The 12,339-nt window shown below is 56.1% G+C and overlaps 2 protein-coding genes across 9 annotated transcripts in view; both read right to left on the bottom strand.

The window, feature by feature from the left end:
- Positions 1-10,213, bottom strand: part of SLC23A1 (solute carrier family 23 member 1) — a 15,623-nt gene extending 5,410 nt beyond the window's left edge. Inside the window, exons 1-14 of one of the 8 annotated variants that reach the window (XM_070518148.1) lie at positions 10,060-10,213; positions 7,540-7,601; positions 6,771-6,905; positions 6,148-6,305; positions 5,314-5,402; positions 5,091-5,158; positions 4,739-4,920; positions 4,486-4,606; positions 4,055-4,211; positions 3,593-3,740; positions 2,936-3,041; positions 2,572-2,701; positions 2,331-2,474; positions 1,754-1,849 (exon numbers count right to left, since the gene is read on the bottom strand). In XM_070518148.1, coding sequence (XP_070374249.1) covers positions 1,754-1,849; positions 2,331-2,474; positions 2,572-2,701; positions 2,936-3,041; positions 3,593-3,740; positions 4,055-4,211; positions 4,486-4,606; positions 4,739-4,920; positions 5,091-5,158; positions 5,314-5,402; positions 6,148-6,305; positions 6,771-6,905; positions 7,540-7,601; positions 10,060-10,081 — 1,618 coding nt within the window. In that variant the 5' untranslated portion in view covers positions 10,082-10,213. Of the gene's footprint in view, positions 1-1,753; positions 1,850-2,330; positions 2,475-2,571; positions 2,702-2,935; positions 3,042-3,592; positions 3,741-4,054; positions 4,212-4,485; positions 4,607-4,738; positions 4,921-5,090; positions 5,159-5,313; positions 5,403-6,147; positions 6,306-6,770; positions 6,906-7,539; positions 7,774-8,715; positions 8,947-10,059 lie in introns of those variants that run through there. The other 7 variants (XM_014853844.3, XM_070518147.1, XM_044780570.2 and 4 more) reach the window with 7 other exon arrangements.
- On the bottom strand, positions 10,169-12,339 carry MZB1 (marginal zone B and B1 cell specific protein). The gene is made up of 4 exons (XM_014853875.3): positions 12,020-12,339; positions 11,085-11,209; positions 10,604-10,714; positions 10,169-10,505 (listed from the first exon to the last, which is right to left on the bottom strand). Exons 1-4 carry the CDS (start codon positions 12,194-12,196, stop codon positions 10,349-10,351), a joined length of 570 nt encoding a protein of 189 aa, XP_014709361.3. The 5' UTR covers positions 12,197-12,339; the 3' UTR covers positions 10,169-10,348.

Below are 12,339 nucleotides of genomic sequence, written 5' to 3'. Positions count from 1 at the left end.
TACTTCCTATCTCCTGCTAGGAGCTCCTCAAAACAAACTGTAACTTAGACTCTTTTTTGCACATCCCCTTCAGTGTCTATCCCAAGGCCAAGCTGGTAAGCCCCACCAGAAATTGCTGAACTAAATTGCCTGCCCCTCTAAAGTTGGGCTGTGGATGGACAGAGAGAAAGAGGCAGTGCAAAGTGGCTCATCAGCAAAGTGTGCCTATCACAGAGAAGCGAGCTATGTGATTCCATGGTTAAGGACAGGGTTCTGAACCAGCCAGACCTGCATTTGAACCCAGGTTGTATGACCTTAAGCAAGTGATTTAACCACTCTGAGCTTCAGGTTCGCCATTGGTACACATTGAAGGACCATTGAATATTACGTAGCGTAACACGTAGAATGATCCCTGGCAGCGTTGGTTACTAATGAGCCGTTGTTTTGGTTGAAGGATGGGGATGTGAGGAACTCAGGCAGTCTGAGGCTGTTGTTAACATCTGGGTAGCTTAATCCAGCTACCAGAATCACACGCTCCTCAGTGTACAGCTGCCCACCTAGATGCCCTCCTTCTCCCTGGATTCCCTAGGCATTGAGGCTGCCACTTCCCTGTCTCAGGTCCACAGGATGGGCTGCTCCAGCCCCCAGTCCAGCTTCCTCTAAATGGGGAGGGGTGGGTACCATGATCAGGTACCACCCATCCATCCAAGGGGTAGCTGATACCAAGAGCTCCCTCATCTGATGCTGTCTAAAATTCTTAAAAGTGCCAGGGATCCCTAGCCCTTCCCTGCCCAAACTCCATCCCACCAGCTGTGCACAGCCAGCTTCTGACTGCTGTGCTCAGAATAGACACTTGTATCCTTGGAGAGAGGGAAGCAAGTGCGGCCTGCTGCTATGTTCAGGCTGGTAAGTGGTGGGGGATGGAGGGCCATCATCCTGCTACTCCCATCCCTCATATCCCTGGATTAATGCAGTCTTTAACCCCTTGTCTCTACGGAGATTTCCCTGATCTTCCAGTTGCCCTAAAACCCTCCAGCAGAGGCAGTGTGGTACAGTTGTTGGGACACAGGCCATGGACTGACTGCATCAGATGGACTTTGTTAAAATCCCAGATTTTCAACGTGTCACTTAACCTCTCCAATTCTGTTTCCTCAGATAAAATGGTGTTGATGGTCTCTGCCCCACAGGATAGTTTTTGAGGATGAAATGAGACACTTAGCTCCATGCCTCACCCACAGATGTTTGGTAAATGTTAACTAGTTAGAGAAACCAGTGACATTTAGATTTTATATATTTACTGGGCACATAAACATGGGCCAGGAGGGTTCTCAGGGACCCCACAAAATATCCTCCATGATCCCTGCAAAAAGCCCTGATACTATTCTAGTAGCCATCATGACAGGTTGCTGGCATATTTGGAGTGGCTGTTGCCACCATACTGATGCTACATTTGTGTCTGTCCTACTCTAAGAAAGCAAAGGCACCCCTCAACCTGGTGGCTGTCAAGAAATGGAGAGGAAACAACTCACAAGGCCCTGAAATAACTCTCCTAGCCCCACCCTCTTCAAGACCTATGAGGCATGTCTGTGCCTCAGTCTAGCCAGTGGTCTCTCCCTCCAGCCAGTAGGCACTCCACCAGCCCAGCTGTTCCTGCGTCTCCCTGCAGGACCTGCATTGCATTGGACCTGGCCACAGCCCCAGCTAAGAGGACATCTGTTGGAGTGCATATGAATCCAGCCTAGTTCTGTGTTCCCCTCCCAGGGCTGACCCATACCTGGCACTGTGTTGTCCAGTATGAAAGCGAGGCACCCACCCACAAACATCTCCGTGGTCAGCAGCACAGTCAGAATCTGGTCCACTTCAGAAATGCCTGTGGAATAGGCCGAGGGCCAATGGGTATCATGGCTCCATGGAGAGAACAGAGCTCAGGAACTTTCCCCACTTGTGCAGCCTGCTGACATCCTTGAGCAGGTGTGGAGATGGGACAGTACAAAACTCTGACTTTCAAGCCTCTCTGCACATCCTCTTCCATCCTTGGATTCAAATCCCAGTTTTGCCTTTTGCTACTTCTTGTCTTGGGACAAATCATTTAACCTCTCTGAGCCTCACTTTCCTCATCTGTAACATGGAGATAATATCTGTCTCGTGGAGCTGTTGCGAAAATTAAATGAGCACCTGTCCATAGAAAGTGTCTTAGTAAAGGACAGCTGTTAATTAGCCTCTCAGTTGCTAATTAACATCCAGAGGTTGTGCAGGGTTTGTGGCTCTAGCTGTGTGGAGCCTTTGAGAGAAAGGGTTGTGCTCAGAGTCGGGCCTGTCACACCTCCCGCACCCCTAGGGAGTGGAGGCACCTGTGTTGATGGCGCCGGGGTTGGAAGTCAGGTAATTGGGCAGCGTGAGCCCGAAGAACATGGAAAATCCGAGCACGAAGAGGTTGCGGGAGGAGTTCATGTCCACGAACTGCAGGTTGGACAGCCCCACAGCCGTAATCATGCCTGAGGGCGCAGAGAGGTCAGCCCTGGGAGGGGAACACAGAGAGGCTCCACCACTCCGCCACCGCGCTGCGTCCCCGGACACGCGCGCGGCACTCACCGAAAAGGGTGCAGAACATCCCCCCCAGGATGGGGTCCGGGAGCGAGGCGAACAGAGCTGTGAACTTGCCAATGGTGCCCAGGACCAGCATGATACCCGCACCGTACTGCACCACGCGCCGGCTGCCTACCTGCCAGCGAGCCAGGGGGCGGGGCTAGACCCAGGGGGCGAGGCTGGGGCGGGGTTAGTCCCGGGGGCGGGGCCTGTTATAGGAGGGAGGCACAAATGGGCCAGGGCTTGACGCAGGGCGGGGCCTCTCAAAGACAGGGTGGGGCTAGACCAAAGCGGAGACCCCGCTTGGGGCGGGGCCTGCGGCACACGGAATGGGGGTGGGGCTTCGTGCTGCTCTGGCTTGTGGTGGCACCTTGGTAATCCCCAGGACGCCAATGTTGGGGCTGGATGAGGTGGACCCATTGCCAGTGCCCAACAGCCCTGCGATAATGCAGCAGATGCCCTCGGTGAAGATCCCTCTGTAAGGAAAGGGAGTGGGGGGCTTAGTCCAGCCTCTGCCCTGGCTTATGTTCTCCCATCACCCCATCATCCTGACTGGGCTGCTTGCCTTCTCTGGGTCTGTGCTAGCTGCAACTACCTGTCCGTAGTAATTCCCACTCCAGGCCAGAAGTAGGTCTGGGAGCCAGGAGCCTAGGTTCGAGCACTAGTCCAGTGCCCTGGCACTTACTCCCTTAGGCGATTCTGGGCTTCAGTTTCCTCATCTGTAAAATGGGGATAATAAGGGTACCCGTCTTACAGAGTCGTCAGCAGACTGCGTAAGAGAATGCACATCCATGGCTAGGCACATGGACCATCGTTAATGACTGTAGTTTCCTTCGGACTTCATTATCTCCTCAGCTACTCGAAACACTCTGATGAGAGCATCCCCATTTCATAAGTAAGGAGAACAAGGTCTGGAGAGTTAGTGACTTGCCCAAGTCCACACCTCTGGGACTCAACTCTGTTTCTACCTTTGCTTCCTGTGTAGCCCCTGAGGGGATCAGATATTGGGGAGGGCAGGTGGGCATACCTGTTGATAGCATGTACTGGAGGGGGTGGCGCACCAGCCAGACGGGCACAAGCATAGTAATCTCCGATGGACTCAATGATGCCTGCTAGTGTGGCACTAAACATTCCCAGGACAGCAGCTGCAGTCACTGTGGGCAGGCCCCACTGACCTGGGTCATGAGGAGACAGGAGGTTGGATGCAGTGCTTCTAGGTGGGTCAGGGAGTGGACTAGGCAGGACTTGGGCAGGGGGCAGAGGAAGGGATGTCAAGCTGGGGTGGGAGCTGTACAAATAAGCTAGGGGAGCTTATTTGGGATCACTCAGAGCCATGAAGCTAGAGTGAGACTTTGAGCAAAACACCACTCTGCCTGGCACACTATATATGTGCAGCTGATGCTAGTTATGTCATCAGCTGAACTGGGGTCACTAGTGGCCTCACAGATGGTCTTAGTTGGAGGCAGAGGGCCAAGGTGGGGTCACTCACAGGGGTAGGGGATGCGGATCCAGGGCGCAATAGACATGATGTCCCCTCGGGCGTCCGTTCGTGCCTGGAAGCCATAGGCTGTGGAGTCTGCGGGCAGCACATCTGTCAGGGTCATGATGTAGCAGAGCAGCCACACAGTCATGATGGCCAGCACAATCTGAAATGGGGTGGGGTGAGGGGTGCACTGAGCTGCCTTGGAGAGCTCAGTCCAGGCTAACCAGCCCCTACCTCCACCCTAGCCCCAGCCCTAGCAGTTGCCCCAGCCCTAGCTCAGACTCTACCCCAACACCTGCTCCAGCCCCGGGCTGGGACCTCATCTCTGCTCTGCCTCTAGCTCCCCCTCTGTCCCAGCCCTTGCCCCCGACTTTAGCCCTGGACACAGGTCCAGGCCCTGCCCTAGTCCCAGACCCAGCTGCCTGTCAGCTCCTTACGGGAAACATCTTGAAGATCTGGATGCGGAAGACAGTGAGTCCCTTTCCCCAGCAGTAGACAGGCAGCAGGAAGGTGAGGTTGCGCAGGTACTGGGAGAAGAGGATGATCAGGAGAATGGAGCTGGGGGCAGAGGCACAAGGAAGAGATGGCTGGCAGGCCGGGCTAGGGGCAGGAGCCAGGACTAAGGGGGTGAGACATCAAGTGGGTGAGGAGGCTGGGACTGGGCTAGGATCAATCCTGGTGCCTGCTCACCAAGCTGAGATACCCCAGTGGGAGCCTGCTCGGTCTCCAGCATCTTGGAAGACGGAAAGGCCAATGAGGGAGACAGTGGGGGTGACTGTGAGAGGCCCAATGTAACTGAGCAGGGCCCCAGGAAGCCCCATCAGCCCGATCACCACCTCCACAATGCTGGACACTATGATTGCACCCTGGACCTGGAAGCACAAAGATCAGCTATAAGTCACTATGTAGAGGCCATGACCTCCACATAAAAAAAAAAAAGCTTCAGACCACCTCCTCGCATCCCCCAACTCATCAGTAGCTCTCTCTCCCATCTAGCCCCCTCCTCAGGTCTAAGTCTCTTCTGCCCCACATGCAAACGCACCTCTCGCATCCGTGGGTGCCAGATATGAGAGGTGTTCAGGGGCAGACTCCAGTTACCGTAGATCTCCTCTAGGGGCAGAGAGAGAGGGACACACACACACACATGGACAGGGAACAGAGAAGAGAGGGAGGGAATGCACACCGGTGTCTGGACTCGGGACAATCACCCAGACCTCCAAGCTCCTGGGCCTCCCCTTTCCAGCAGACCCCAGAAGTGTGCCCACCTTCCGGCGGGCATTTCCATCTCTCCAGGGCCAGGATGGCTTTGGCTGGGACCAGAAATGCAAAGGCGCTGGCCTGGAACAGTGGCAGTCTGGAAAGAGAGGCACAGAGGAATGGGGCGGGGGGGGGGGGGGCCGGGGAGGGGCAGAGACACAAAGACAGGGAGACCCAGAGTGAGGGGCACAGAGGGAGGGATAGAGAGAATCACACACAGGGACAGAGCCACAGAGGGACAGAGCAGGGGCAGAGCAGAGGGAAGTCACTAAGGCCCCAGGCAGGACTCTAACATTTTCGGGGCCCAAGGAAGAAAACAAATGGAGCCCTTGGCCCACAACCTACCCCCTTTTCCTGCTCAACACCAGCTCCTACACTGTGAGGGGCCACATGCACAAAAGTGGACAGCTCAGTTCTTGTATCGAGGCTCCACTCACAACCTTCCTCCATCCTCCCACCACACTAACAGCCATCTTTTGGCCACCCAGGTCCAGGGCTGTGCAGACAGGAGCAGGACGCTCCCAGGAGGATGGGCCATTGAAGAGCCCCACACAGGCCCTGGAAGCAAGGAAGCAGGTGGTCCTGATTACCCAGCTTGGGGCTTGATGGGAGAGCCCAGCTAGGACACATTCCCTTAAACCCACAGACTCTTTGTCCTTGAGGATTGCCAAGGGCCCAGGGTAGGACCCCAGCTGCCTGGCTCTAAGGCTGGCCTGGGATTGGAGGCAGATTCACAGCTTTTTTGTCCCATAAGAGTCCTCTGAGAGAGACCACCTGCTCCTGTTGTGTGGATTACTGTGTGTGTTGGGGGGTGGGGGTGGGGGCAGCGTGGGGCAGCTCACCGGATGCCCAGTGTGGTCTGGATGAGGGTGGTGATGCCCACACAGGTGAAGATGGTGCCGATGAGCTGGCTGACCACATGCTGGTCACGGCCCACACACATTGCCTCAGCCAAGAGGAAGGGCACAGCGATGGTGCCACTGAAGCAAGTCAGGTAATGCTAGGGGCAGGGGGGAGAGTGCATGAGGCAGGGCGCAAGGAGCTCACAGGGAAATAGGGGCACCCTAACAGTTCTCATGTCTGTCTCAGTGGGCCTGAACCCATGCCTCCCTTGGCAATGTGCCCACCCAGGACTGACCCTCCCACAAGGGATTCCCAGAGAGCTACTGCTCACCTCTCTGGGGGTTACTAATCTGACCCCAAGTTATTCCTATGGCTTCTGTGGAGTGGGCCCTCTTCCCTGTCACTGACACTCAGCCTGCCTGGCAGGTGACGCATGCTCCCAGGGGTTAATCCTCTCTCAGGCACCATCGAGCCTTTTCCCCACCCCTGCTTGGTGACAGTCATTGTTGCTGACCTTAGTTTTCTCTTTCTGTTACCCCAGATAACCTTGTTGTCCAGAGAGGGGGCCGGGATCCTGGGGAACATGCAGAGTTGGGGTGGGAGACCCTGCAGGGAAACCCACCTGGAAGCCCAGCAGGATGCACAGGTACCAGGGCGGCACGTCCTCAATCTTGTACAACATGTCAAACTTGGACTCTGTGGGCAGGAACAGTGGAGGGTCCCCGATAGAGGTCCCGGCTGAGCCCAGGGACTCATGCTGGAGGCAGCAGAGAGAAGTAACTCAGGGTGGGGACTGGCAAAGTCCATTCTGCCCTATAATCAATCAGGTTGCCTGAGTGGCCTGTAAGAATGAGGTCCAAGCCTGGACCAAGCCCCACCCTCCCTCATGGTTCACCCACCCACCAATCCTTGGCCTGGCTATACCCGGTTCCCACCTCACATTGCCTTGTATAGGGCTGAGTCCACTGTGATGGCTCCTGGAGCCCTCGAAACCCAGGGATTCTAGCCAAGAGAATGGGCCCCTAAATCAGGAGGTCTGAGGGGCACCAGGAGAGGGGATCAAGAGGCTTCGAGACAATGGACAGGCCCTTTTGAGCCTACTCTGGTCCCACCTCTACCCCTAGGAGGGCCTTGGGGTATCACTGAGGGGAGGATAGGTTGGGCCCCTGCTGGCCCTCAACCTGGAGTCATACAGTCACAAAGCTGAAGGCTTCTTCACCCCTACTACCATCCCCACCCCAACCCCCAATTGCCACAGTCAGCCGGGGACAGTCACTCTTGATCAAGTTCATCAGAACCTTTGTCTCTGCCCTCCCAGGGAGAAGGCTGGCGGAGGCCCTCCAGCTCCCATCCTGCCCTGCACCCACGAACTCCCACTCATCCCCCAGCACCTGTGTCCGGCCCTCGGGGTCCTCTTGGGCTCTCATCTTTGGGGCACAAGTGTGTGCAGTTCCTGAAGAGAAGAAGGGATGGCTTTATGAAGGCCACGGAGGACTTTACTCCACATATCAGACATTGTTCAAAGTAAATCTGTAACCAGATCCCCAGCTCTGATTACGAAAGGAGGATCCGGGCGGAGGTCATTATTAACTCTGGCCATAGTGGTAAAGGCTGCCCAAGCCTCCACACAGTTATCTCCTGAGTCCCTTCCCTGTCACCACCTGAGCCTGGGCACGAGACCTGTTCTTGTTTTCCAAGAGGGCCAAGTGGACAGTGAGGAGTGGACAGTCTTGGCAGTTTACCAAACCCTGGGTGAGGTGAGAGGAAAGGAAGCGGAAATGGGCACTTACTCCATCACACTCTGCATGAAGCCCTTTCCCGCTTATTAATAACGAGTTAATCATTATCATCATCATAACCACTCTCGTTATTGAGGAATGACTACGAATGACTACGTGCCAAGCAACATCTATGTCTTGTTGTGTTTAACCCCAGACTTTGGGTGGTATTTACAGCTGAGGAAACAGATTTAGGAGATATGATCTGACCAAGGCTACATAGGTAGCAAGATTTTAGAAGACCATTCCTAAAATTTAGGTTGGCCTGAGCTCCGACTGTAAATCACACATTAAATGTGTTAAGGGACTGCCCTCCCCTCCACCACTGCTCACCCCTCAAGGTCCCTGAGGCACACAACAGATGGACCTCTAGAGAAGGAGCTGCTGAGGCTGGTCTGGCCTTGCTTGGCCCCTATGTCCCCTCCCCGCCAGGACCGGCTACATAATTTGTGGGACCTGGTGCAAAATGGAAATGCGGGGCCCCTATTCCAAAAGCGTTAAAAACTGTTAAGACAGCAACAGCAGAGCATTAAACAGAATGTGGGGCCTTTCTAAGCACTGGGCCCTATGTGACTGCATGTCACACAGCCCCTGAAGCCAGCCCTAGGCCCAGCCTGTCTCCTTCTGGGAGGCCTGGTCCAGCCAGGCCATGGGGCCTGGAGCTGGCTGAGGGGACTTGGGAAGGGCCCCAGGCACTGAGGCTACTCAACTCGTGGAGGCTGGGCTTAAGGTCCCTGGTTCTGCTTCCTGCTTGCTGCCCCAGCCCCGGCTCCCATAGGGCCCACTTACTTCTGGGTTGCTGTACCCATGGCCAGGCCCTGTCCTCAGGGCCCAAGGGCAACACTGCTCTCCAGCTGGGCAGCAGCTTCATGCCACAGCCCTGAATCTGTCGGCCTGTCCAGCCTTCCGCCTGTTCCTCTGTCCGCCTGTCCTCCCCTCTCCCTTCTTGGCTCCAGCTCCTGGATTCCCAAAGTCGTCTGACCAGTTTGAAGCCTCTAAGCTGTTCCTTAGCACTTTCCTCCCCACCTTTTCCTCCCCACCACTCTCCAGGGGGCTATGGAGACAGGGCCCCACCTCTTCCAGCAGCACAGTCCAGTAGACACTCAATTCAACCCAAACCACATACACCCCCATAGAGAGACAAGGCTGGGAAGTTGCCCATGGTCTCAGATATAGTTGCACAAATGGACCCACAACACCCGGGTTCTGATTGAGAGTCTCTCCAAATCACTCCACATAAACCCAGGGCCACACAGGGCCACATCACAGGTTCCAGCTCCACACTGGACACTACTGATGGCTCCGCCAGTTCCTGGGCCCTGGCTCTCCTCCTGGTGCCTAGGGGTTCTCTCCTGGGCAGAATGCCAGGGAGGAGGGGCCTCGGGCAGATCAGGAACAAATGACAGACGATGGAATGTAGGGGGCTGGGCTGCAGTGCCGCTCAGAGAAGCTGCAGTGGTCAGGGCCTGCCTGGGGTACCCCCATTCCTATAGCAACGACTTTCCCCCAACCCAAAATCTGAATCTCCTCCTAGCCCTGCCGCTGCTCAGCCTGAGACTTGGCCTGAGCCTCTGTGCTGTCTAAGCCTGGGTTTCTGTGTCTGTCAACTGGGGATTAGAGCGTCTGTTCTGTCCACCTCCCACGGCTTCAGCAGATCAGAGACACACTCACAAAGGAAACTGCGAGTTGTAGCGCCATGTGACCCTAGGCTCCCAGGCCCAGGTGGGACCCAGGTGGGGCCCTTTTTTCTGTTGCTATGGAAAGGGCCCTAGGTCAGAATAATTTCTGGGGAGAGCAGGACTTAGAGCCAAGATGCTGAATCCAGCCCGTTCTGGGAACCCTGCCCTGTCCTGTCCTAGGCAGGCATCTAGGCTCCAACCATGCCAGCTGAGGACAGAGGCAGAGTTTAGGAAGTGAGCAGCCGCTGGGCATAGGCCCAGTGAGACGAGTCTTCTGGGAGGGACACAGCATGGAGCGGTTGCAGTAGGTGTGTCCACAGGGTGGTCTGCCTGTGGAGTTTTTCTTGGTTTTTCTTTTCTCTCCTGATGGATCTGGGGTTTCACTGTTCATATAACTGGTTCTCTATGCCTTTGACAGCACACTCAAATTCCAACCATGACAGATCTCACTTACCCCTGGGAAAGTGTGGGGACATGTATTTGCCCTCTCTAGGAGCGACATCAGCAGAAACACCAATGTCTGTCCTCCCAGCTGCCCAAGCACCTTTTGCAGAGAGAACGAATCCAGGTCACTGGGTTTTATTTGAGTCCAGAGGGGAAGGCCTTGGCCCCCGCCCAGGCCCCAGTGCCCTGAAGCTGGTGGAGGGAGGGAGAGTGGTAGCCTGCAGAAAGACATGGGGTAGATCCAGAGAAAGCCCCAGCTCTCTTCAGGGGCTGAGCAGGTCGAGGAAGAAGGAGCTGGACTAGAGCTCTGTCCTTGTGCCTGGTGCCTCCTTTGAGCATGCCCCCCGGGGGCCTCCACACAGCAACACCTCCAGAGCCGCTCTGCCTTGTCGGTGGGCTTCATAGATCTGGTCTTCTCCAAACTCCCCCAGGTAGTGAAAACATGTCACGGAGAGCCTAGGGGAGTCCAGCAGCAGCCTCAGACTCTGCCCAGCCCACAGTGGGGCAGACCAAGGCTCCAAGGGCTCCATCCCACCCCGTCCTCCTGTCATTACCTGGTGGGCCAGGGGCCCCCTGTGATCATCACACTGATGCCTGGCTCTGGCCCCTTGCTTAGCCCTGGGCCCGTGAGACGTTTCACCTGGTTCACTTCTTGTATCCCGTAGCTAGAGGCAGTGGGGAAGGGGCAGATATAGCATTAGTGGGAGCCTGGCCAGTGAGGGACCCATCTCCACATGAAGCTGGGAACACTGGGCATTTGCTGAGTTCAGTGCCCAGATTCTGATCCTCCTTGATGTAAAACTGAGGACCAGAGAGCGGAAGCTCCCGGTCCAAGGTCACACAGTGACCTTGTCCCCTGGCCACCTACCCTCCCACTTGCTTCCAGCTCCAGAGCTCAGACTTTGTCCCAGAGAGTCCCCTACCTTGGTCCAGAGCCCTAGTGGAGTGTGTGTGCAGTGTGAGTGGGAGAGTGAGACCCTCCACCCACCAGCACTGCCCCTGGAGGAGGAAGATAGGGCTAGATTTTCAACTCACTCCTTCCAGGTCTGGGAGCAGCTCCGGTCCAGGACGTCTGTGTATACCAACTCGCTCAGCACCTGCTGCCCCCTGGAGTCCGGGGTGTGAAGCTTGGCCTCCGCCTTTGCCAGATGTTGCCACATCTGGAACAAAGAGGGGCTGAGAGCCAGGGCTTCAAGACTCCTCAGTAAGGGGGAGGGGAGGACAGGAGCCTGGGTCTCTGGGGGTGAATGAGGTGGCAAGGGAGGCTTTTGAGCAGGAAGCACCTGGGAGGCTGACTTCATGGCCCACCCCTAGGTGCCGAAAGCTGGGACTGGGCAAGCTGAGGCAGAATCCACTTTCCTGGGATGAGGTGGGTGGGTGGGAAATGCTGAGGTGGAAGGTTAGGCCTTGGTACTGGGGCCTCTCCCCTAGGGCACACCTGCCCATCAGCACATGCTATTTTAAACCACAAGAAGGAGAAACCCAGCCCAGTCTTTAATGACACGTGTGCTGATAGGCCTCCCTCCCCACACAGAGGTCCTCAGGCATGCTTGGAGGTTTGTGTGTGAACTCAGACACACATAGTCACACATTCACGCACTCAACATACATGCACACAGCACACATACACCAATGCTCCCCAGTCATGATCTGGGAAGAGTCCAGACCTGAGGATATGCCTGGAAAGGGAACAGTCTGAGAGGACAAGCTGGTGACTCCCTGGGGTCTCAAGGTACTGGGGGGTGTCTCAGACTCTCTGCTCTCTGTTGGGCAGACAAATGGGTAAACTGAGGCATGGAGGTTCAGATGAGGTGAAGATGGCAATATCATGGAAGGCTGAGTCTAGTTCAATGCCTGGGGATAGGGATTTGAGGATGGAAGTCCAGTGGTGGGATCTGAGGTAGATGGAGAGGTCTGGCTTGAGGAGGGGCCTGGGCAGGGGCAGAGGAACTGCTGGGGGAGGGACTCACCTGGTAGGCCACCGCCATGCAGGCATCACAGCGCAGGTGAACAGGCATGTGAGCTGAGTACTTCTCCTCCTCATCGAGCTGTGGGGCAGTGGCTGAGAGTGGGGCCCTCTCCCCAAGGTCCCCTGGGACAGCCCAGGCCCGCAGCAGCAGCAGCAGCAGTGGCAGCAACAGCCTCATGGTCCGTGGAGCCGGCTCAGTGAGTATGGGCTGTGGTTGGGGCGCAGGTGTGCATGTGCGTGTGTGCAGTGGGGGCTGCCCCGGAAGAACTAGCCCAGACCAATGGGGAACCGACACCTCACCTCTCCCATTCTCTCCCTTCC

This window comes from Equus asinus, chromosome 9 (assembly GCF_041296235.1).
Source record: "Equus asinus isolate D_3611 breed Donkey chromosome 9, EquAss-T2T_v2, whole genome shotgun sequence".
NCBI lineage: Eukaryota > Metazoa > Chordata > Mammalia > Perissodactyla > Equidae > Equus > Equus asinus.
The sequence above is the reverse complement of the archived record's forward strand: the minus strand, read 5'-3'. Positions and strand labels throughout refer to the sequence as shown.

What these genes read in the sequence shown, in the direction of transcription:
- MZB1 (XM_014853875.3), bottom strand. Translation starts at nt 12,196, where the DNA reads ATGAGGCTGTTGCTGCCACTGCTGCTGCTGCTGCTGCGGGCCTGGGCT. An exon ending in TGCTCCCAGACCTGGAAGGA is followed by an intron (nt 10,715 to 11,084) that starts GTGAGTTGAAAA and finishes CACTGCCTCTAG; the next exon opens with CTACGGGATACAAGAAGTGA. An exon ending in GGGGGCCCCTGGCCCACCAG is followed by an intron (nt 10,506 to 10,603) that starts GTAATGACAGGA and finishes GGACTCCCCTAG; the next exon opens with GCTCTCCGTGACATGTTTTC.